Source organism: Oryctolagus cuniculus, chromosome 13 (genome assembly GCF_964237555.1).
Source record: "Oryctolagus cuniculus chromosome 13, mOryCun1.1, whole genome shotgun sequence".
NCBI classification, from domain to species: domain Eukaryota; kingdom Metazoa; phylum Chordata; class Mammalia; order Lagomorpha; family Leporidae; genus Oryctolagus; species Oryctolagus cuniculus.
Genome location: NC_091444.1, coordinates 63,621,506 through 63,643,630, shown reverse-complemented (window position 1 = coordinate 63,643,630; position 22,125 = coordinate 63,621,506). Strand labels below are relative to the sequence as shown.

The window sequence follows — 22,125 nt, the reverse complement described above, 5'->3', positions numbered from 1 at the left end:
AAATAAATAATTTTTTTTAACAGTCGTCATCTGGGGAACTGGCACTGTGGTGTAGCAGGTAAAGCTGCTGCCTGCAGTGCCAGCAGCCCTTATAGGTGTTGGTTCATGTCCCAGCTACTCTACTTCCTATCCAGCTCCCTGCTAATGACTTGGGAAAAGCAATTGGAAAATGGCCTAAGTGTTTGGGCCCTTGCCATCCATGCAGAGACCTGAAAGTAGCTCCTGGCTTCAGCCTTGCCCAGTGCTGGCTGTAGCGACCATCTGGGTTACACATAGAAGATCTCTGTGTTTCTGTCTCTCTCCCTCTCTCTCTATAACTCTGACTTTGAAATAAATCAGTTTTCAAAAAAAGTTTGGCATCTAGGCCAGTGTTCAAGTTTTAAAAGAGCAGTTAGAACCTCAGATTGAGAGCTTGATAAGTATGACACACTTCTTCTCAGGTTAAAAAAAAAAAAAGTAAGTATAGATTGCTAGCACATGGCTTGTTGAGACAGTAAAACACTAATAATGATCACTGGTAGTTACTGTGGTCTTCTTGAAAATGAGTGTGCTGGGGCCGGTGCTGTGGTGCAGCGGATTAAGCCATGGTGCTTAGCATTGGCATCCGTTCGGGTCCCGGCTACTCCACTTCCAATCCAGCTCCCTGCTGGTGGCCCTGGGAAAGTAGTGGAGGATAGCCTAAATCCTTGGGCTCTCTGCATCCACATGGGAGATCCGGAGGAAGCCATGAATGAACCAGCTTATGGAAGATCTCTGTCTCTCCTCTCTGTAGCTCTGCCTTGAAATAAAAAAAAAAAAAAAAAAAAAAAAAGTGTGCTGGGGTAACATTTCTCTACCTTCTTCCTCGCATTTACCCTACTTGTTCCCACTCCTTTGTTAGGTCTCTGTTACTGTTCGAGATGCATGAAGAAAATGTTTCAGACATAATGTGTCTTGATTTCAACTTGCTTCTGATGGAGAAAATAATATGAGCAGGGCGGAAGTACCTAGTTAAGTAGGAGCTAAGCTATTTGAAGGTGGGATGCACTTCTGTACAGTGGGAAAGACCATTAATACTGGATTTAGACATGGGACCAGTACTAGCTTCTCCACCTGCAGCTTGAGTAATTTGATTTCTGTGTTTACTCATGAGATGAGAATCTGTTTACTCTTAAAATGGAAGTAATAAAACCCAACTTGCTGAGTTGGTGTGGAAGGAGGTAGCATCCTTGTTGCTCTTGATAGTGGAGTAGAGATGTCCCTTTCCTCTTTGTGGCCTACTCCTCACCTCCATCAAAAAAAAACCTACCACAAAACAGTGAAGAGGGTGAGTGATAAATTGGAGAAGATATAAGAAGGACTGTTCCTCTGCCTCCTGTCTAAAGAAATTAAATCTCATTTCCTTTAAAACGTCTATGAAGTAAATTAGATTTATAAATTCATTATTTAGTATTTTGTCCTGGATGAATGTAAGTAGATCTGTATTTCAAAATCATTTACATGAAAACACTATACTTCTGTTTTATACTTTATTAGTCAGATTTTCATTATTTCACCTAAAATACCTGAGAGGAGCAACTCTGGAGGGAGGAAAGTTTATTTCAGCTTATGATTGTAGATTCACGGTTGCAGAATGGGCAGCCCTTTTGGTCAGACACGTGGTGGAGCTGGTGTGGAAGGAGAATGAAATGGTGAGCCAGGAAGCAGAGAAAGGAGAAAGGTGTGGGAGGCAAGCTCGACTTACATAACCAACCCTCCTTTGAGGGCAAGCCCCTGATGACTTAAGACCTCCTACTGGGCCCACCTCCTAGCCACCATCATTAGATCCTGTCTTCCCCTAGTCCAGCAAGCTCTAGACTTAACCCTTTAGCTGTTGTGAGACTTCACCATTCAAATATCTGTATGAGTTTGGACAGCCAAGTTCTATAATCTGTAACATCCACTCAAGCATTTTTAAAGCTCTTCTTTTATAATTATGATCAACAAATGGATTTTTTAAAAAACATCACATTGTTTAAGCCACTAAATTTTATCACTGTTATTTTTAACTTTTTGTTTTGACATGTTGCTTTTAGCTGCAATTAAAAATTATTGGCATCTGTGTTTACTTTTTAGCTTGTGCATACCTTCATAGCAAAGCTAATTAGTATGTGTAATACAGTACCGTGAAGTTTGCATTAATGGGAAAAATTGTAATCTGATCAGATGTAAAATATGGTAGAAAATACATTTTAATATTTGAGAGATCTGTACATGGTATTCCAGTTCCATTCTTATAACAAAGAAATACAGTTTTAGCTTTTATATCCATAAATGTTTACTTGGCTTGTTTGATAGTATTAGGCAGATTACAGAATTTAGTGAGTTTTTCTCATGAAACTTAGCCAAGTGACTTAGAAAAATAACTATTCTATATGATGGGCCTCTTTTAAGAAAATAGTATGAAGTGCCCACAGAAATACTTTCTAAAGCCTTGGGAGGTCTTTGCTTTTCCACAGGTGCTTTGTACTTAGCTTTCTTCAGTCTCTCCCTAAGTTACTGACTCAAATCCCTCAACATGCTGAAGTATAAATGGTATCTCTTTCTTGCTGCCTATAAAGACATGTATCTTTTAATCCACTCTGATATTGGAAGCATGTGTAGCTTTTTTTTTAAAGGGTGTTTACTATTAATTTTGTATCTCAGAAATATCTCAAAACTATTCCCTTCTTTAACCTGTTCCTTCCCCCATCATAGTAATCCAAGCCATCCTCTTATCTCTCTTGGAGAAATTTGATAGTTGCTAAATTGATACCACCTGTTTTTTTCTTTCCTGACCCCAGAGAAGTATGAGTAAACTTTTTAAAACTTAAATGAAATTGTGTTCTTCCCTTTCCCCCTACATCCCACACTGTCACATTACCCTCCTTCCACTTCTCCAGAAGCACTGGTTTTCCTTCACTGCTCCACCTGCGATAGTGTGTAACCTCTTTTTTTCCTTAATATCACTTACAAGAATTAATAATTATTAATTTGCATATTTATTTGTCTTCACTAGCCTGTGAACTCTGAGTGAAGGAAGCCTATTTTTTTTTATCAAAACAGTTTGTAAGACTTGCACCATCCTAAGCATTTATTAAATGGATGCAAGGGATTTTTTTTTATTGGGTGGATTCGGTGTTATATATCACAGACAGCCAATTGCTGTTTATAGCTTTGTATTTCACATTTCCTGTGTGATGTGTAGCTTTGTATTTCATGTTCCCTGTGTGATGTTCATGGACGCAGTGTCCCCTCCTTGCTCTGTTTTTTCTGTTAACACTGAAAGTTGTGCTCCATAAGAGCAGGGACTTCTGTTTTGTTCAGTGCTGTGTCTTCACTGTGTAGATGCATATCCAGAACACATTTTTTGAAGGCATCAGGGAATTCATCCCTATGATAAACAAATCAGTTCAACACACATGTATTAACTATCTGTTATGGCCTCACCATTTTGCTAGGCTTTATGAATTTTAGAACCTGAAAGATCAAGTGTCATTTCTGCTTCTGATTTCTTTAAATTATTTTCTATCATTCTAATTGATTTAGGAGGGCTTTCAAATTGAGCAGCTAGGCTTGGTTCCTATAAGATTAATAATATGGCTGATGTGGTCCCATTGATTTAAAACTATTGATTTCATTGGTATTAAATATTATGTTGTTGAGGCTGGTGTTGTGGTATAGCAGCCTAAGCCACTGCTTGCAAGGCCATCATCCCTTAACAGAAATCTGGTCCAAGTCTCAGCTGCTCTACTTCCCATCCAGCTTCCTGCTGATGGGCTTGGGAGAGCAGTGGAGGATGGCGCTAGCATTTGGGCCCCTGACACCCACGAGGAAGACCTGAGTGGAGTTCCGGGCTCCTGGTTGCAGCCTTGCTCAGATCTAGCCAATGAGGCCATTAGGGGAGCCAGCAGTTGAAAGATTTCTTTCTTTGTGTGTGTCTCTCTCTCAAGTAATAAATATAATAAATGAATACACTTTGCTTTTTGTTCAAAAATACTTGATCTTGGGGCTGAAGCTGTGGCATAGCAGGTTAAAGCCCTGGCCTGAAGCGCCAGCATCCCATATGGGTGCCAGTTCTGGTCCGGCTGCTCCTCTTCCAATCCAGTTCTGAGCTATGGCCTGGGAAAGCTGTAGAAGGTGGCCCATGTCCTTGAATCCCTGCACCCATGAGGCAGACCCGGAAGAGGCACCTGGTTCCTGGCTCCTGGCTTCAGCTCTGGCTGTTGCAGCCATCTAGGGAGTGATCCAGCGGATGGAAGATCTCTTTATCTGTTTCTCTCTCTGTAACTCTGTCTTTCAAATAAATAAAATCAATCTTTAAAAAAAAAAATACTTGATCTCACATTGCTGGAAAGGCTTTATGATCTTTCCTTGGTCTGTTTCACATTTGTCTTCCAGGTCTAACTATTAAGGTGAGATGTTTCTATACAAATGCTACACGTCAGATGGTGTCCTGATTTTGTTTTTTAAGATTTATTTATTTATTTGAAAGGCAGAGTTAGAGAGACAGGAAGAAAGAGAGAGGTCTTTCATCCTCTGGTTCCCTCCCCAAATGGCCACAAGTAGCCTGAGGTGGGCCAATCCAAAGCCAGGAGCCTGGAGCTTCCTCTGGGTCTTACACATGGATGCAGGGGCCCAAGCACTTGGGCCATCTGCTGCTGCTTTCCCAGGCCATAGCAGAGAGCTGAATCGGAAGTGGAGCAGCTGGGACTCAAAACAGCACCCATGTGGGATGCCAGTACCTCAGGCAGCAGTTCTACCCACCATGCCACAGCGCCGGCCTCATTGTATCTTGATGTTGTGCTCTCTACATCTTTCTCAGTTTTTTGCTTTGCCAGTTGTGTTAAGAAATTGATCTAATTAGGGCTTTGTTTAGGATCTTGAAAGAAGTAATGGATGAAGATGGTGTGTTTCAGCAGTTATCTCTCTTCTTTACTATAGTATTACTTTGGAAATATAAAAAATTTTTTCTGTTTCTCCATATGTTGAAGAAAATCTTTTCTAGTTCACTTTTGATGTCCAGGTGAAATTTATGTAAAAAGTAGGGAAATACATTCTTTAATGTATTTTCAGTTTGAAATATACCCACATTTTAAAATTGTTACTTAGACTAAAAGTATTTATTTAAAAAGAGTACATTTTTAAAACTGCAAGCAGAGAAATATACTGGAGACAGCCTTGGGCCTCCACTATCCCATATGAGAGAGCCCAGGCTCGAGTTCCAGCTCTACTTGTGATTCCAGCTTCCTGCTGATGTACACTTTGGGGGATGCAGCAAGCAATGGTGCAAATATTTGGGCTACTGCCCCTGATCTGGGAGACCTGGATTGAGTTCCAGGCTCCTGACTTTGGCCTGGCCCAGCCCTAGCTGTTTCAGACATTTAGAAAGTAAACTAGAAGGTAGAAGAAACTTAGTGTCTCTGTCTCTCTGTCTCCCTCTCTCTCTCTCTCTTTCTCTCTCTCTCTCTCTCTCTCGTCTTTCAAATGAATAAAACATTGTTTAAAAGATAGGTTTGGGGCCAGCACAGTGGGTTAAACTCTGGCCTGAAGCATTGGCATCCCATATGGGTGCCGATTGTGGTCCTGGCTGTTCCTCTTCCGATCCAGCTCTCTGCTATGGCCTGGGAAAGCAATAGAAGATGGCCCAAGTCCTTGGGACCCTGCACCCACATAGGAGACGTGGAAGAAGCTCCTGGCTCCTGGCTTTGGATCAGCGCAGCTCTGGCCATTGCAGCCATCTGGGGAGTGAACCAGTGGGTGAAAGTTCTCTCTGTCTCTACCTTTCTCTGTAACTCTGTTTTTCAAAAAAATTTAAAAAAAGATAGGTTTGTCAAAAATATACTTTCATAAATTCTGCAGTTTTCTGTTCCCAAGATGTGTGTTAAAATTAAATTTTATGTTTGTTTTATATTCTGCTTTTCAGTAACTGATTTCTAAGTAGGGAGTTGTGGATTCTATGACCTTAATTGGAATATAGCCCCCTTAATAAAATTTATTAAACATGTGGAAATGCTAATTACCTTGTTGTTAAGCTGATAATCTTTGAGATGAAAAGCATTCTGTTTATATATATATATATGTATATGTATGTATATATATGTGTATACATATACACATATATAAGATTTATTACACACACATATATATATAAAAGATCTATTTATTTACTTGAAAGTCACAGTTACACAGAGAGAGGAGGAGAGGCAGAGAGAGAGGTCTTCCATCTGCTGGTTCACTCCCCAATTGGCTGCGGTGGCCAAAGCTGTGATGATCCGAAACCAGGTGCTTCTTCCAGGTCTCGCAAGTGGGTTCAGGGGCCCAAGGACTTGGGCCATCATCTACTGCTTTCCTAGGCCATAGCAGGGAGCTAGATCTGAAGAGGAGCAGCTGGAACTCAAACTAGTTCCCATATGGGATGCCGGCACAGCAGGCGAAGGCTTTACCTATTATACTACAGCACTGCCCCCCCCCCCCCATTTAATTTTCGTGCCTCTGATAATTTTTTTATTGGTCTTTGTGTCATTCTGTCACTCTTGATATACTTTTGATCCAGTATGAGTGAGTTTATAACTTACTATCATCTGAATTAAATTATTAATGTGATTTATTTATTATTGGTGGAGGGAAATCTGAGCAGTAAAGGAAGCATGCCACTGTCATTTTTAAATCCCTGTGTGTCTCTAGGCATAGCCTCATGTAATTGTGGAGAAAGTGAAATTTGTGTATTATTGGTGCTGAGAACATATTTTAAAGGTTTGCCTTTTCTTTTGTAGGATGAAGTGGCACACACTTTAACGGAAAGCAGAGTATTAAAGAACACTAGACATCCCTTTTTAACAGTAAGTGACTAGAAGAGAGATACTACAATCAAAACATGGAAATTTTAGAGAATTTTATTATAGCAGCTAAAATATGAAAAGCATAATTTTAAATAGCAGGTTACTTGTGGCAATTTAAGGAGGCCTGAAAAAAATAGTAGACTTGGAAAAGTTTCTAAATTTTAAATGTAATGATTTTGTTTTGTTTATTGGCTTCTGATAGATTCTTAGGTTATGAAGCAGCATTGTCTTCAGATATAAAAGGCAGAAATCTTTAATGAATCCATTTCACAAAACGGGACTGCTTAAGGATAGAGTACTTTACAGATGCAGGAATGCTGAATATATTGATGCTAGGAAAAAATGTATTTTCTTCACTTGATAGAATAAACTGTGGTTTATATACATTTATTTAACTTGGTTATTGTGATATAACATGAGTTTTATATCCTGTTCTTAGATTCTTTAAGGTAGAGGGGTAGTTTGCAAAGTTTCTGTATTTTCCTGGTTCTGTGGAAGCACAGTAAGATTATAAACATAACTATACTTTTTTTAATTTTACTTTATTTTTATTATTTGATGGGTAGAGTTATAGACAGTAAGAGAGAGAGAGAGAGAGAGAGGGAGGGAGGGAGGGAGAGGGAGAGAAAGGTCTTCATTCCATTGATTCACCCTGCAAATGGCCGCTACAGCTGGCGCTGCGCCGATCCGAAGCCGGGAGCCAGGTGCTTCCTCCTGGTCTCCTGTGCGGGTGCAGTTACTCAACTGTGCGGGTGCAGTTACTCAACTACTTAGGCCATCCTCCACTGCCCTCCCCAGCCACAGCAGAGAGCTGGACTGGAAGAGGAGCAACCGGGACTAGAACCCGGCGCCCATATGGGATGCTGGCGCCGCAGTTGGAGGATTAACCAAGTGAGCCATGGCGCCAGCCCCTACTATAACTATACTTTCAAAGAGGGTTACTTTTAATGCTTTAGGGTTCTGTGAATTGATATTTTCAAAGGTATCACTGGATACATTGTCCAGTGTAATAAGTTCTTTTTGTGTAATAATCTTTTTGCAGCCTGTAAAGTTAGACTCTGCCTGGTTGGGTATCTAATACAACTAGTACCCAAAAACTGACATTGAAACTATAGTAGAACAATTACATTTCTAAGAAACTTCCAGTAGAGTAATTTTTAGGGTGCACCTTGAGTTGCATGGATGAACATTTGAGGTCCAATACAATTTCAAACAGATGACACAATAGACTGAGAAGAACTCGCTGTTTAATTAAAATTTGAATTTGAATTTTTTCCCCAATAATGCCTATTACTGAATTTGTTTTACGTTTCTTGTAAACTGTTACTTATAAACTCTTAAGGAGTAGTAACAATTCGTCTTGTCAGTCATGCTTATTATTTCTAAGTGTTTTGTTTTTGATAATATTAGAATGTAGGATTATAATACCACATTTGTTTCTTTTTCATTTCAAGTCCTTGAAATATTCCTTCCAGACAAAAGACCGTTTGTGTTTTGTGATGGAATATGTTAATGGTGGAGAGGTGAGTCAAGAACTAATTGGCATTTGCATGGTGTTACTTTCATTATTTTTAAAACATGGTTTAAAGTATAAATTATAGTATAGCTGTTCTCTGCCTCTTGATAGGGATTTGTGGTGTTCTTTCTGTTGCTGAGTAACTCCTAATGAACTGCAATGATGTTTTTATATAAGTGCTTTTATATATTTGGGAAGCGCAATCATACTTTTCTATATTTCTTAAATATAAACAGTTTTGCCACAAATATGATTTTTAGTATCATGCTACTTAAGAATATAATATTTACTATGCTCTTGCTTATGGGTGCTTTCAGTGAAACTTTCAAAAAGTTATTTTACCTTTTTTAAAGTCAAATAAATAATAGTCCATAGGCACATTGTGGCAAATTTTTCTTTTCTCCTGCATATCGTTAGAGTAACTAGAACAACATTTTAGGGATCTTGTTATTTTGAAGAGAAATTTAATCATGTTGGTAGTACATTTTGCTTATTTCTTTGTTACTTATCCTTTTTCTTTTTGTTTTATCAAAGTCAGTGTGAGAGAAAAACTGTAATTTACAAACTTAAGACTATTCTCTTAAAGAATCTGATATGTAGGAATTAGTTCATTGCAAAACTTCATTCATTCATTCATTTGATGAACATATTTTGAGTATCTAGGTTTTATCAAAATGTGTAATGACATTATCCTCACTGTGAGTTTGCAGAGGACCTAAATGCTAATAAATTGATAAAAGAAAGTACTTTAGCCATGGTCTAGCCTTAGGGTGGGTTCCGTGAGATTTCAACAGGGTTACTGACTTGAGAAGGTATTTCAGGTGGTGGTTGAGCATAGTGCAAGGAGAATTTGTGTCCTCAATTGTCTATTATTATTATTATTATTATCATCATCATCATCATCATAATCATTAGGTGATACTAACCCAGGTGTGTGGAACTGGATGCTTAAAGCTGGTATCTGAGGAAACAGGAAGAGGGTGGGTGTTGTGGAAGTGTGAGATGGGTGCATCTAAACAGCTAGTTAACTGAATGTGGTTAAAACAAAGAGGAAAGACTCAAACATGGTTTTTGTTTGGAATCAGGAAAAATTCACAAATGTAGTGATGTTAGGTATAATATGTTAAGGGTAAAATTGTAAATTTGGTTTTGAAAAGATTTTGCCCTAAGGTTCTAAGGAAGTACCAGATAATAATTAAGAGGAGGAGAACTGTGAATGCAAATTTGGGAACTGTTCCCATAAAGGTGATAATTTAAGTTATGGAGATGGAATGAAATTAATAAAACCTCTGTGTCAAGATCTATGGAGATGAACAATGTGTGCATTCTAGGACTCAGCCATTTCCCTTCCAGGAATTTATCCTCCAGATATACAGATATAACACATGGTAACTGCAGCATTGTAACACCTTAAATGGACATTTAGTAAGAAGATTCATTAAATAATGTTATATCCATACAGTGCAATCCATTAAAAAGAATGAGGAACTTCCATATGAGTTGGGAAAAAGCACCGTGCAGTGTCTAAAGCATGCTACCATTGTGTGAAATGACAGTAACAGTGTGTGTGTGTGTGTGTGTGTGTGTGTACACATATGAGTGTTTGTGAATACATTGACTGTCTCTGGGATGAGACACTGACCGAGCTGTCTTTGGGAGGATAAACTGAGTGTCTCAGGACAGGATGGAAGGAAGACTTGCTTTTCACTTAAATCTTCTTCTGCAGCTTTTATATTTTGTGTCATGCACATATATTTATGTGTTTAATAGCCAAAAACAGAGATGGATGGATGACCTAAGGAAAAAAATAATACAGAGAAAATGATAAACTGAAGATAGAAATTCAGAGATGTCTTTTTGGTTTTGGTGTATTATCATGTATTCACATTTATTACAGCATCTATCACATTGTTTTATAACTACTTAAATACTTGTGCATCTTTCCCATTTGGCTTCCTAAAGGGCTTGTTCAGTGGCTTAACCTCAACTCCTGACATACTACATACTTGACAAGGACTTTCTGGATTATTTGAGTAAATAAATAAATGAATAGATGAACCAGTTTTGTAGGGAGCATTGATAAGAGCAGTTAGCAAAAGTGGCAAGAAAGAAACTGCTGAGGAATAGGGAGAAAAATAGAAAATAACATACTACAGCATTTTGGAAAAATACCTGAAAATGTAAATTCAGAAGAGAATATTTTTGAGTGTTTTTTTTTAACTTTTATTTAATGAATATAAATTTCCAAAGTACAGAATATGGATTACAATGGCTTCCACCGCATAACGTCTCTCCAACCCGCAACCCTCCCCTTATCCACTCCCTCTCCCCTTCCATTCACATCAAGATTCATTTTCGATTCTCTTTATATACAGAAGATCAGTTTAGCATACATTAAGTAAAGATTTAAACAGTTTGCTCCCACACAGAAACATAAAGTGAAAAATACTGTTTGAGTACTAGTTATAGCATTAAATCTCAATGTACAGCACACTAAGGACAAAGATCCTACATGAGGAGTAAGTGCACAGTGACTCCTGTTGTTAACTTAACAAATTGACACTCTTGTTTATGGCCTCAGTAATCACCCTAGGCTCTTGTCATGAGTTGCCAAGGCTATGGAAGCCCCCTGAGTTCACTGACTCTGATCATATTTAGACAAGGCCATGGTCAAAGTGGAAGTTCTCTGCTCCCTTCAGAGAAAGGTACCTCCTTCTTTGATGACCCATTCTTTCCACTGGGATCTCACTCGTGGAGATCTTTCATTTAGGTTTTTTTTCCCCCCAGAGTGTCTTGGCTTTCCATGCCTGAAATACTCTCATGGGCATTTCAGCCGGATCCGCATGCCTTAAGGGCTGATTCTGAGGCCAGAGTGCTGTTAGGACATCTGCCATTCTATGGGTCTGCTGTGTATCTCACTTCCCATGTTGGATCATTCTCTCTCTTTTTTATTCTATCAGCTAGTATTTGCAGACACTATTCTTGTTTATGTGATCCCTTTGGTTCTTAGTCCTATCATTATGATCAATTGTGAACAGAAATTGATCACTGGGACTAGTGAGATGGCATTGGTACATGCCACCTCGATGGGATTGAATTGGAATCCCCTGGTATGTTTCTAACTCTACCGTTTGAGGTAAGTCAGCTTGAGCATGTCCCGAATTGTGTGAGCTTTTGTACACGGAGCTCTGATGGATACTGTGTGGCATAGAAAACTGAATTAAACACTGATCTTACCCTCCAAGAGTTTATGATCTAGTGGGGGAGGATAAAGGACACAAATTACACAGAATATAAAGTGGAAATTATCACTTGTATCCCAAGTACAGTTGAAGGGCCTCCCAGGAGAGAGAGGAAGCTGCTGCAAGGGGAGGAGGAAAGCTTCCTACAGGGAGCTAGCTGGCACCAGCATTGTAATTCTAAACCTGTAGTACTTAAGAGATTAATTAATTGATGATTGTTGAAAAAATTTTACACACAAAAGCAGATTTTCAGACTAACCAGATGGTTTCCCTTAGCATTAAAATTCTTACATTATTTCTCCTGTTTGGCATGTTGCCTTTTTTTTTCCCCAGAATTTCTGTTTTTGGGTTGAGCTATAGGTAACTAAATTTAATTTAAATTTGAGTTCAGTTAAATTTAACTATTGAATGTTTTGAAGTAGGTCAACAGATTCTATGAATTATATGTAAATTTAAAGTACATAGATAATAATTATTGCACTGCTATATATAAGGGGAGAAACTATATTTAGCAATTTTAGTAAAAATGTAGCATTTATGCATATGATCTCCCAATTTTTGGTTTCTTTAGATTATGAAAAATACTTTAGGGGCAGGCACCATGGTGCACTAGGTTAATCTTCTGCCTGTGGCGCCGGCATCCTATATGGGCACCAGTTCTAGTCCTGCCTGCTGCTCTTCCCATCCAGCTCTCTACTATGGCCTAGAAAAGCAGTAGAAGATGGCTGAAGTCCTTGGGCCCCTGCATCCACATGGGAGACTGGGAGAGGCACCTGGCTCCTGGCTTCGGATTGGCCATTTGTGGAGTGAGCCGAGGGAAGGAAGACCTTTCTCTCTGTCTCTCCCTCTCACTGTCTGTAACTCTTATTTCTCAAATAAAAATAAATAAAAGCTTAAAAAAAATACTTTAACTGTTTAGTTCTTAGGACATATAGTATTATTTTAGGCTTACATTTACCATTGCTAGGGGGGAAATTTATGTTCAGTGTGTTCTTATATTTTAGGTTAAATTCGAGTTTATTTTAGGTTCATTTTGCCTTTATTGTGCTTAGGAAATGCAGAAAACTTAATTACTGTAGAGAATATAGTAACCATAACAGTTATATTGTTAAAGGATAAAAAAAGCTGTAAACTTACATAGAGGATACACACTTCTGGGTGCTCAGTGCCTTACCCAGGGGGATATCTGTGTGGTGTCCGGGACCTTGAGTAGAGACCAGCTGCCTGTTGAGAAGTAAGCGCTGGTGAACTGACGGTGCGTCCTCACAGCTCTGCATGCCCATGTTCCTTATTGTGCATGGGGTAGGCTTCTTTAGTATATTCATCAGAAAAACTAGCCCACTTTTTACTCAATTTGTGCTTATATCTCATTGATTTTTAAGTTAGTAACAGTATCATTTTAGTCTGTGTTCTGGTGTTTACCTTGACATAATACAACAGTTGAAACATTTTCTTCAAACTTGTGATTATCTGTACTTCCTTTAGCCTAGTAGAGGACCCAGGAGTTTAGCATGTTCATAGCCACCCTTACTGTTACCCTTGTGTTTGCCAATGTTATTTAAAGACATAAAATTTTGAAGGAAGTGGATTGTGAGGAAAAATACTAGTTGTGAAAAATCAACACTGGGCTCTTAGAGGCATCCCAATACAATGGAATTGCCTATAACTTACATAAATCCAAAAATAAGGGATCAACTAGATAGAGCTTAGGTAGCTAGGTAGACTTAAGAGGCATTTAAATGCCATTCTACTGTGAGGGAAGGAAGGGGAAAGGTTGATTCATGGGTGCTAAGTCACCGCAAGAACTCCTTGGGTTCTTATAGATGATGTACTGTATATTTCTGCATAAAATAACAACAACAGCAAAAAACAACTGAAAGAAAATTTGGTTGTTTTCACCATAAAGAGGTGTTAAATGTTTGAGGAGATGGATATATTACCATGACTGGATGTTACAACTATCTGTATATGCATAGAAACATCACATGGTGCCCCATAAATATTTACAATGTTTTTCTGTTAAAATTTTTTAAAATTAAAATACAGTGTCATTCTTCTTGATAAGCGCATTCACAGAGTAACCTCAGTGTAAGAGAAATAAATTCTCTATTTTACTCCATGTCAGTTTCTAGTTTCCATTTCTAGAGCTTCATGGGATATGAACTCTGGTGCTTACAAATGCAGTTTCTTTCTTTCTTTTTTTTTTTTTTTTTTTTTAACAGGCAGAGTTAGAGAGAGAGATAGAGAGAAAGGTCTTCTTCCCATTGGTTCACCCCACCAAATGGCCACCCGAAGCCAGGAGCCAGGTGCTTCCTCCTGGTCTCCCATGCGGGTGCAGGGCCCAAGCACTGGGGCCATCCTCCACTGCCTTCCTGGGCCACAGCAGAGAGCAGGACTGGAAGAGGAGCAACCGGGACAGAACCGGCGCCCCAACCAGGGCTAGAACCCAGAGTGCTGGCACCACAGGCAGAGGATTAGCCTAGTGAGTAGCCGCACCGGCCATACAAATGCAGTTTCATCAAATGTTGTCATTAAATGAATTTTAACTACAGGTGCTCATTTAATAGACTAAACTAATATTCCAACGGCAGAGAGAAAATTATGCTAGGCAACTAGAAATCACAGTATCTTCATGTTCAGCGTGATACCTTCCTAAGGAATTTTCCATGGTGATTTTTATTATACTTGATAATTTATGTTAACTTAACCTATTACATTATAGTCCATTCACTTTCAAAATATTTAAAGAGCAATTCCTATAGGCTGGGCCTCAGAATATTCAAAACTAAGGAAAATGTAGTACCTTGGTTAAGAAAATGGGCGTCTTAAAATGGAGAGATAATGTATACATTTTAGTATCATTATTGCTGTGATGTTATTGGTTGCTATAGGATCTAGAAAATGAGGCCTGAATCAGTCTAAAAGGAAGGTAGAAGAGGAAGGCAGAGGATGCCTGGGTAGGAAATAGGTTTGTTTGTTTTTTTTTTTTTTTTTTTAAGATCGAGTGATTGATTTGAATGATTGATTTGAAAGGCAGTTACAGGGGCTGGCGCTGTGGTGCAGCTGGTGAAAGCCCCAGCATACAGTGCTGGCATCCCATATGGGCGCTGGTTCTAGTCCTGGCTGCACCTATTCTGATCCAGCGCTCTGCTATGGCCTGGGAAAGCAGCAGGAGATGGCTCAAGTCCTTGGGCCCCTCCACTAGCATGGGAGACCCAAAAGAAGCTCCTGGCTTTGGATTGGCTCAGCTCTGGCAGTTGCCGCCATTTGGGGAATGAACCAGCAGATGGAAGACCTTTCTCTCTCTACCTCTCTCTGTAACTGTCTTTCAAATAAATATAAATCTTTTCTTTTTCTTTTAAAAAAGGCAGTTACAGAGACAGAGTGAGAGTTCTTCCACCTGCTGGTTCACTCTCCAAATGGCCACACAGTTAAGGCTGGGCCAGTCCTAAACTGGAAGGCAGGGGCTTCAGCCAGGTCTCCCACGCAGGTGCAGGGACCCAAGCACTTAGGCCATCTTATTCTGCTTTCCCAGGCATTTAGGAGGGTGCTGGATCATAAGTGGACAGCCAGAACTTGTACCAGCATCTGTATGGGATGCCTGTGTTGCAAGCAGCAGCTTTACCTGCTATGCCACAGCGCTAGTCCTAGCCTACTGGACTTAAATGGTGATCAGTTTAGATCTGTTGAGTTACCTTTGAGGTGAAGTGACATAGTAGCAGTGTTTTTGTGTTTTTTTATTTATTTATTTTTTTGACAGGCAGAGTTAGACAGTGAGAGGGAGAGAGAGACAGAGACAGAGAGAAAGGTCTTCCTTCCATTGGTTCACCCCCCCAAACGGCCACTACTGCCGGCACACTGCGCTGATCCGAAGCCAGGAGCCAGGCGCTTCCTCCTGGTCTCCCATGTGGGTGTAGGCCCAAGCACTTAGGCCATCCTCCACTGCCTTCCCGGGCCACAGCGGAGAGCAGGACTGGAAGGGGAGCAACCGGACAGAACCAGTGCCCCCCCAGCCAGGACTAGAACCCGAGTGCCGGTGCCACAGGCAGAGGATTAGCCTAGTGAGCCACCTTTTGTGGTCTTTTTAAAAATAATATTAGGGGCTTTTATTTACCATTGTCATTTATATCAGCATCTTTTTTTTTTTTAAGACTTTGTTTATTTGAAAGGCATAGTTACAGAGAGACAGAGATCTTACATCCCCTGGTTCACTTCCCAAATGGGTGCAACAGCCCCAGCTGAGCCAGGCCATAACCAGAAGCCAGGAGCTTCTTCCAGGTCTCCCCTGTTGGGGCAGGTACCCAAGCACTTGGTCAACTCCTACTCTCCCAGCACAATAGCGGGGAGCTGGATCAGAAGTAGAGTAGCTGGGTCTTGAACTGGCGCCTCTCTGGGATTCCAGCACTGCAGGCGGTGGCTTAACCTACTATACCAGCCCCAATAATATTATCTTCTGATCCCTGAATGTGATATATAATTATTAGTAAAATGCCTTTCAGCAATATTAAGTGTTACTGTATAACTTTATACATTTTAAAAATATCCTTAAAGGTAGTTTATTATTTATAATTATATTTTTGATACAATAAATTATTTATAAACCATTTAAAATTTCAAGTTCTTTTTCTTGCTAGTATATAGAAATACAGTTGAAGTTTACTTACTAGCTAAGTATTGTGTGTCTTTGTTAAACTTATTTGTTGTTTTTGTAAGTATGTTGAGTTTTTCTGATATGATCATGACATACAAGAAGAAAGACTGTTTTACTCCCTCTTTTTAAATATGTATGCATTTTCCTTATTTTTCTTACCTTATTAAACCATGTAGGGTGTTCAGAAAAATGTTAAATAGCACAGTGAGAGAAGATACCCTTGCCTTATACCTGATTTTCAGGTGAAATCATTCATACTTTTGCTGTGATGTATGTAATAAGCTGTATGTAGACTTTTAGCAGATGACTTTTATCAAATTGAAGAAGTTCCCTTCTATTCCTAGTTTGCTGAGTTTTTTTTTTTATTAAGATAAGGTGTTAAATTTTGTCAAAGGATTTTTTTTTTAATTTGTTGTGATGGCCATATCGTTTTTCATCTTAATTTTGTTACTATCTTGACTTTCATTGTTTTATTTTTGAATGTTAAATACCAACTTTGCTTATGTTGGTTAAACCCCACTTGGTTATAATATATTACCCTTAAGAATTTCAGGTCCTTGGTCATTAAGAATATCCATTCTGTAGGTCTTTTTCCCATACTACTTTTCTCCAAGTGATCTTTCTATGCTTGGATTTAAGGTAATGTTGACCTCTTAAAATGAATTGGAAAGCATTGCTTTCTCTTCCATTTTCTGGTAGATTTCACCAAGTTTTGATAGCAAGGATATCTCTGTTGAAAGTTTTATCAAGGAATTGAAACTTTAAAAATGTGTATCAGGCTATGCATTCCCTTTATATCTCTTGAGTTAGCTTTGGTGGTTTGTATATATATATCCAGGAATTTGTTTCATCTCAGTTTAAAAATGTATTGTAAACAGTGTTCCTCAATATCCTATTACTATCCATAGAATCTATAATTATCTACTCTTTTATTCTGTATTTGATGATTTATGATCACTTTACCCAAAGGCTAATAATTTTTGATAGCTTTAAAGAAGCAGCTTTAGATACTAATTTTCTTCTATCAGTTTTGAATACTATTCTTCATTATTTCATTGAATATTACTCTTCATTATTTCCTTTTTCTTATTTTTCTATATGTTAATATTTATAGCATATTTTAAATTTACATGTTTTCATGTTTTATGTCTTTTATTTTCCCAAATTTGTTGATTTCTCACCATTTTTTTGATCAGTTGGCTATTTAAAGTTACGTTAACTTCCAAGTATTTGGGATATTCCATAACTATCTCTTTTTTTAACTTATAGCTCAATTTACCAGTTTTCAGAAAACATAATGTGTGGTATCAACCTTTTAAATTTAATGAGAACTGCTTTTGATGAATATGTTGTGTGTACGGAGAAAGAATGTGTAGAAGGAATAGAGTGTTCTATAATAGCAATTAAGATTGTTCCACGGTGTCATGTTCAAGCATTTAATACCCCTAATAATTTTCAGTCTGCTTTATCAAATATTGAGAGAACCTGCAGCCACAATTATGGGTTTATTTATTTCTCTGTTCAGGATCTTACTTAGGGTGTAATTTTTTAAAAAGCCAATGCCAATCTGATCCTTTTTGCCTTTTTAATTTGGAGTGTTAAGAGCACTCACCATAAATATGGTTTGGATCAAATATTGCTATTTTTTTTTACTTCATCTCTTTGTTCTTGTTAAAAGATAAACCTCCTTCAATGTTTATATTAATTGACTATTTTAAGCAACTGATTATCACAGAAAATCACATTTTAATTTGAAAACCTATGTTATATTTATTTGTTCAACTGCTCTTTGTTCTTGTGTAGATGCACATTTTCGTTGAGTACGTTTTCTTTTGCATGAAAATACTTCCTATAACATTTTCCTGTAGTAAGGTGATAGCTATAACTTTCCACAGTTTTTGTTTGAGAAAATCTTTTGTCTTCTTTTCTTTAAAAAATCTTTCCTGAAGTATAATGATAAATTATAAATAAATTTGACTACTTCAGGAGTACAATTTGAAAACTTTTGACCTATGGAATCATCAGTGTAACACAGATAATGCGCGTATCTGTCATCTGAACAAGGTCTCCCTTGTATGAAAGATTTTAGGTGGAAAGCACTTTTGAAATAAATCTTTATGGTCAAGTATGATCTCCAAATAAGCTTAGTTTGTGTATCCAGAAATGTTTATTAGCAGTTTCTTATGTCCCATTTGTAGGGGCTCACTAGGGTGAATGAAACAGTCATGACTCCTAGAAAGGGTGTGTATTATAATAAAATGGCAAAGCCAGAGTATGCCCAGCAAATGCCTTATTACCATAGCAGTAGACAGAGTGCTCAGGTATGCGGTAGAATAGTGGAGAGCCCACTGGGAATTGACTTGTATCTTTAAGGAAGCACCATTTAGGTTGAGACTTGATGGCAGACTATGGGGAGAAAACTGCCTGTACAGCGGCACTGATGAACAAAACCTGTCGAGAGTGAGCCAGGAGCATACAGCAGGAACTGCTGTATTTTCCCTAGATGGTATTGAATATCTACCCCCTTGCAGACCTGGGAACACAGCTGTCCCCTTAAGGACCTTTCTCTCATACCATTCATATTAGGTATTATGAAACAGACTTAGGAGATTTCTTAACAGAATGACTTACACACTTGACTCTCAAATTAGCAGGAACTGTATAAAAATGACACAAAGGGGATATGGTTTACAGCCAGCTGATCTCAGTTTGATTTACCAGGGAATGCTGGGCAGGTCTCACAACATCTTTAAGCTTTAGTTTTCCCAATAAGAGGAGGGAGATCCTAATGGTGCCTGTCTATAAGGTTGTTTAAAGGAGAAAGGATAAAATATTCGTAAATTATGGTACCAAGGAAGTAGCAGCACTCAAAAACCAGTGCTTACTGTAACAGAAATAGTAATAACTTATTACAATGTCTGTAATATAGAGATAGAAATATTGCTTTTATTATCAGGCTGTAAGACCCTTAATGCTCAGAGCTGAAAGTGTTTACTGTTTTTGTTGTGTTAATATCAAGCATATTGCATAAATATCCTGGATACAGACATGTTTCATAATAGATTTAAATATTTTAAAATAATTACTTAGAGAATTTTGACCTTTTAAAGGTATGTATTTTTCTCCATATGAAGAATCTATTAACGTTTAATGTGGTAGGAGTGAGCAATCTCTTTTTTTGACTATGTTGGTATAGTTTCAGTGAATTTTTTAAAAAGATTTTTTATTTGAAAGGCAGAGTAATGGAGAGGGGGAGGGAGTAAGAGGAGAGAGATCTTCACCTGCTGGTTCACTCCCCAAGCAGCCACAATGGCCAGGGCTTGGCCAGGCTGGAACATGGAGCTCCATCTGGGTCTCCCATGATATGGGATGCCAATTTTGCAGGCAGTAACCTAACCCACTGTGCCACAACACCAGCCGTATTTTAATGAATTATTTTAGTTAAGCCTTTATTTTGTTTACTTGAAAGTCCGAGCTGGAGAGAGAGAGAGAGATCTTCCATCCACTGTTTCACTTCCCAAATGGCCTAATGGTTGGGGCTGGCCAGGCCGAACCCAGGAGCCAGGAGCTTCTTTTAGGTCTCCCACATAATTGCAGGGGCCCAAGCACTTGAGCCATCTTCCACTGCTTTCCCAGGCCATTAGTAGGGAGCTGGATTAGAAGTGGAGTAGCTGTGACTTACACCAGTGCCTATGTGGGATTGCTGGCATTGCAGCCAACAGCCTAACCCATTACACCACAACTCCAGCCCCCAATGTAATATTTTATTGTAAATTATTTTAATTGTAGAGATAGATTAGAAATTTAAAGTTATTTTCTTATTTTTATACTCACTGTGATTTCATATTTTCATAAAGTGACTGTTCTATATTTATTTATTCTCATCTATTTGAAAGCCAGAGTAACAGAGAGAGGAGAGAGACAGATACAGAGAGTGCCCATAGCAACCAGGGATGGCCCAGGTCGAAGCTAGGAGCCTGGAGCTCCATCGAAGTCTCCTATGAGGGTGGCTGGGCCCTAAGCACTTGGGCCATCTTCCACTGCTTTCCCAGGCATGTTAGCAGGGAGCTGGATCGGAAGTAGAACAGCCTGGGCTTGAACCAGCACCCTGGTGGGATGCCAGCATTGCAGGCCACCACCTAATCTGCAGTGCCACAGTACTCGCTCCAGTATTTTCAAGAAATTTTATATTCAATTATGTTATCAAGATAAGACATTTTAATATTTATATCTGTTTTGCTATCCTTTCTAAAACAACTTTGCTTCATTTTGCATTAATTTTTCTGTGTAAAGTGCATGCAGACTATGAGAGCAGATTGTGAGAAGGATAAACATTATCTAGAATGTGATTAATATGAAATACTCTGTTAAGTATAATTCATCTTAAAAACACATTCTAATATTCATGTCATGATGTAAGTACTACTATTTCACTTGTGTATTAGAGTGATATTGGTTAATTTCCCGATGAGTTACAGTGATTCTTTTTCTCTTGGGTCTTTTTGTATACTGAAGGGATGTGTTAATCAGCATTAATGTACAGACTGCCATGTCTTATTGCTTAATTAATTAGTTGTCTTTAGGATACGCAGGTTTTAAGCTCGGTCAGTATCACGATCATGAAGCTAATCACTGAAATTGATGAGACCTGTAGTAAGCATATTTTGTAATTCTTTAGGCAGCCCATCTTTTTCTGTTAGGAAGGAATGACTAAAAGTTATTTAGGCAGTGTTTGCAGAAAAAAAGACAGAGTTTAAAGCCTTAGTTTACAATGTATTTCTCAGGACCTTTTAATTCCTGATGTTTATATTTTTGGAAAGCTTCTAGCACTAAAGATGTAACTACTTTTCAAAATACCATTTATTTTCCAAAAACAGTATTCTGAGTTTGTGATGTAACAGAGTACATATTTAGTAGTTTGAAATAATCTGTTTACATAACTGTGTTCCTATAGCATAGCTAAGCACACACAGGAAGAAATAAGTGTGTAGTCTTTTCCTAAAGGATATTTCTAAATATATCCTTTCTTCTTGAGCAACAAACAACTCATTTTTCATTTTGAATAAAAGCAGGGCTTTTCCATCATCTCTTATAAAATATTTACCTTCAGAACGTCACACCAAAGCTTGACCAAAAGGCTGAGAGGCAATAAAAACTTTAAGCATAATTTTCCTTACAAATAGTTTTTTATAAAGGATTTTTCGAATTTAACCTTATTCTTTGAAGTACATGTTTATTAAGCTGATAATACTTACCATGAACTAGTCATGGTGCTAAAGATGCAAAGGTATAGAGTACTTGCATAGGCTCTCTCTTTTCCCTGTGCCTTTATCAAGAAAAATAAATTGAGTATAAATGCTAAACCAAATGCCTACCCCTATCTTTTTAGTAGCTGCTTTATTAGGATATTCCTCTAACTCTGTCATCTGTATCATTTTCTGAGTCTGCTTCTATTCATTGACTATCCTCCTAGTTATATTCATTCTGTTTATGTCTTATATCTTGTTATTGGATGTCAGATACTGAATTTTACATTGTTGGATGCTGGAATTTTTGGAGTTAAAATTTTAAATTTTTAGGCCTTGTTTTTATGTATAAACAGTGTGATCCTTTTAAAACTTGCTTTTAAGCGTGGTTAAATAGTCGGGAATGGCTTTTCCTCCAGCACTTAATATTAGTATGTGATGGAGATAATATTCTTGAACATTCTGTCAATTGCTGTATTTCTTAGGAGATCTTCCCAGTTTTCCTGGCGAGGACAGTGAGTAATTTTGCTGCTGTATTATCTTAGTGATTGTTTTACCTAAATCTTCCCAGTGGATCTTTCCCTTACCTCAGTGTTTACCTCACGTACATGTGCTCCTAAACACGGCTCCA

General features: G+C 38.2%; 1 protein-coding gene across 7 annotated transcripts in view; it reads left to right on the top strand.

Annotated features, from left to right (window-relative positions):
- AKT3 (AKT serine/threonine kinase 3) overlaps positions 1 to 22,125 on the top strand; it is a 307,020-nt gene that overhangs the window by 217,815 nt on the left and 67,080 nt on the right. For all 7 annotated transcript variants that reach the window (XR_007909725.2, XM_070055614.1, XM_051820802.2 and 4 more), the window contains 2 exons: positions 6,774 to 6,839; positions 8,294 to 8,362. Coding sequence is in view for 6 of the 7 variants with exons in the window: in XM_070055614.1 (XP_069911715.1) it covers positions 6,774 to 6,839; positions 8,294 to 8,362 (135 nt within the window). In the remaining variant the exon portion in view is untranslated. The remainder of the gene's footprint in view (positions 1 to 6,773; positions 6,840 to 8,293; positions 8,363 to 22,125) is intronic.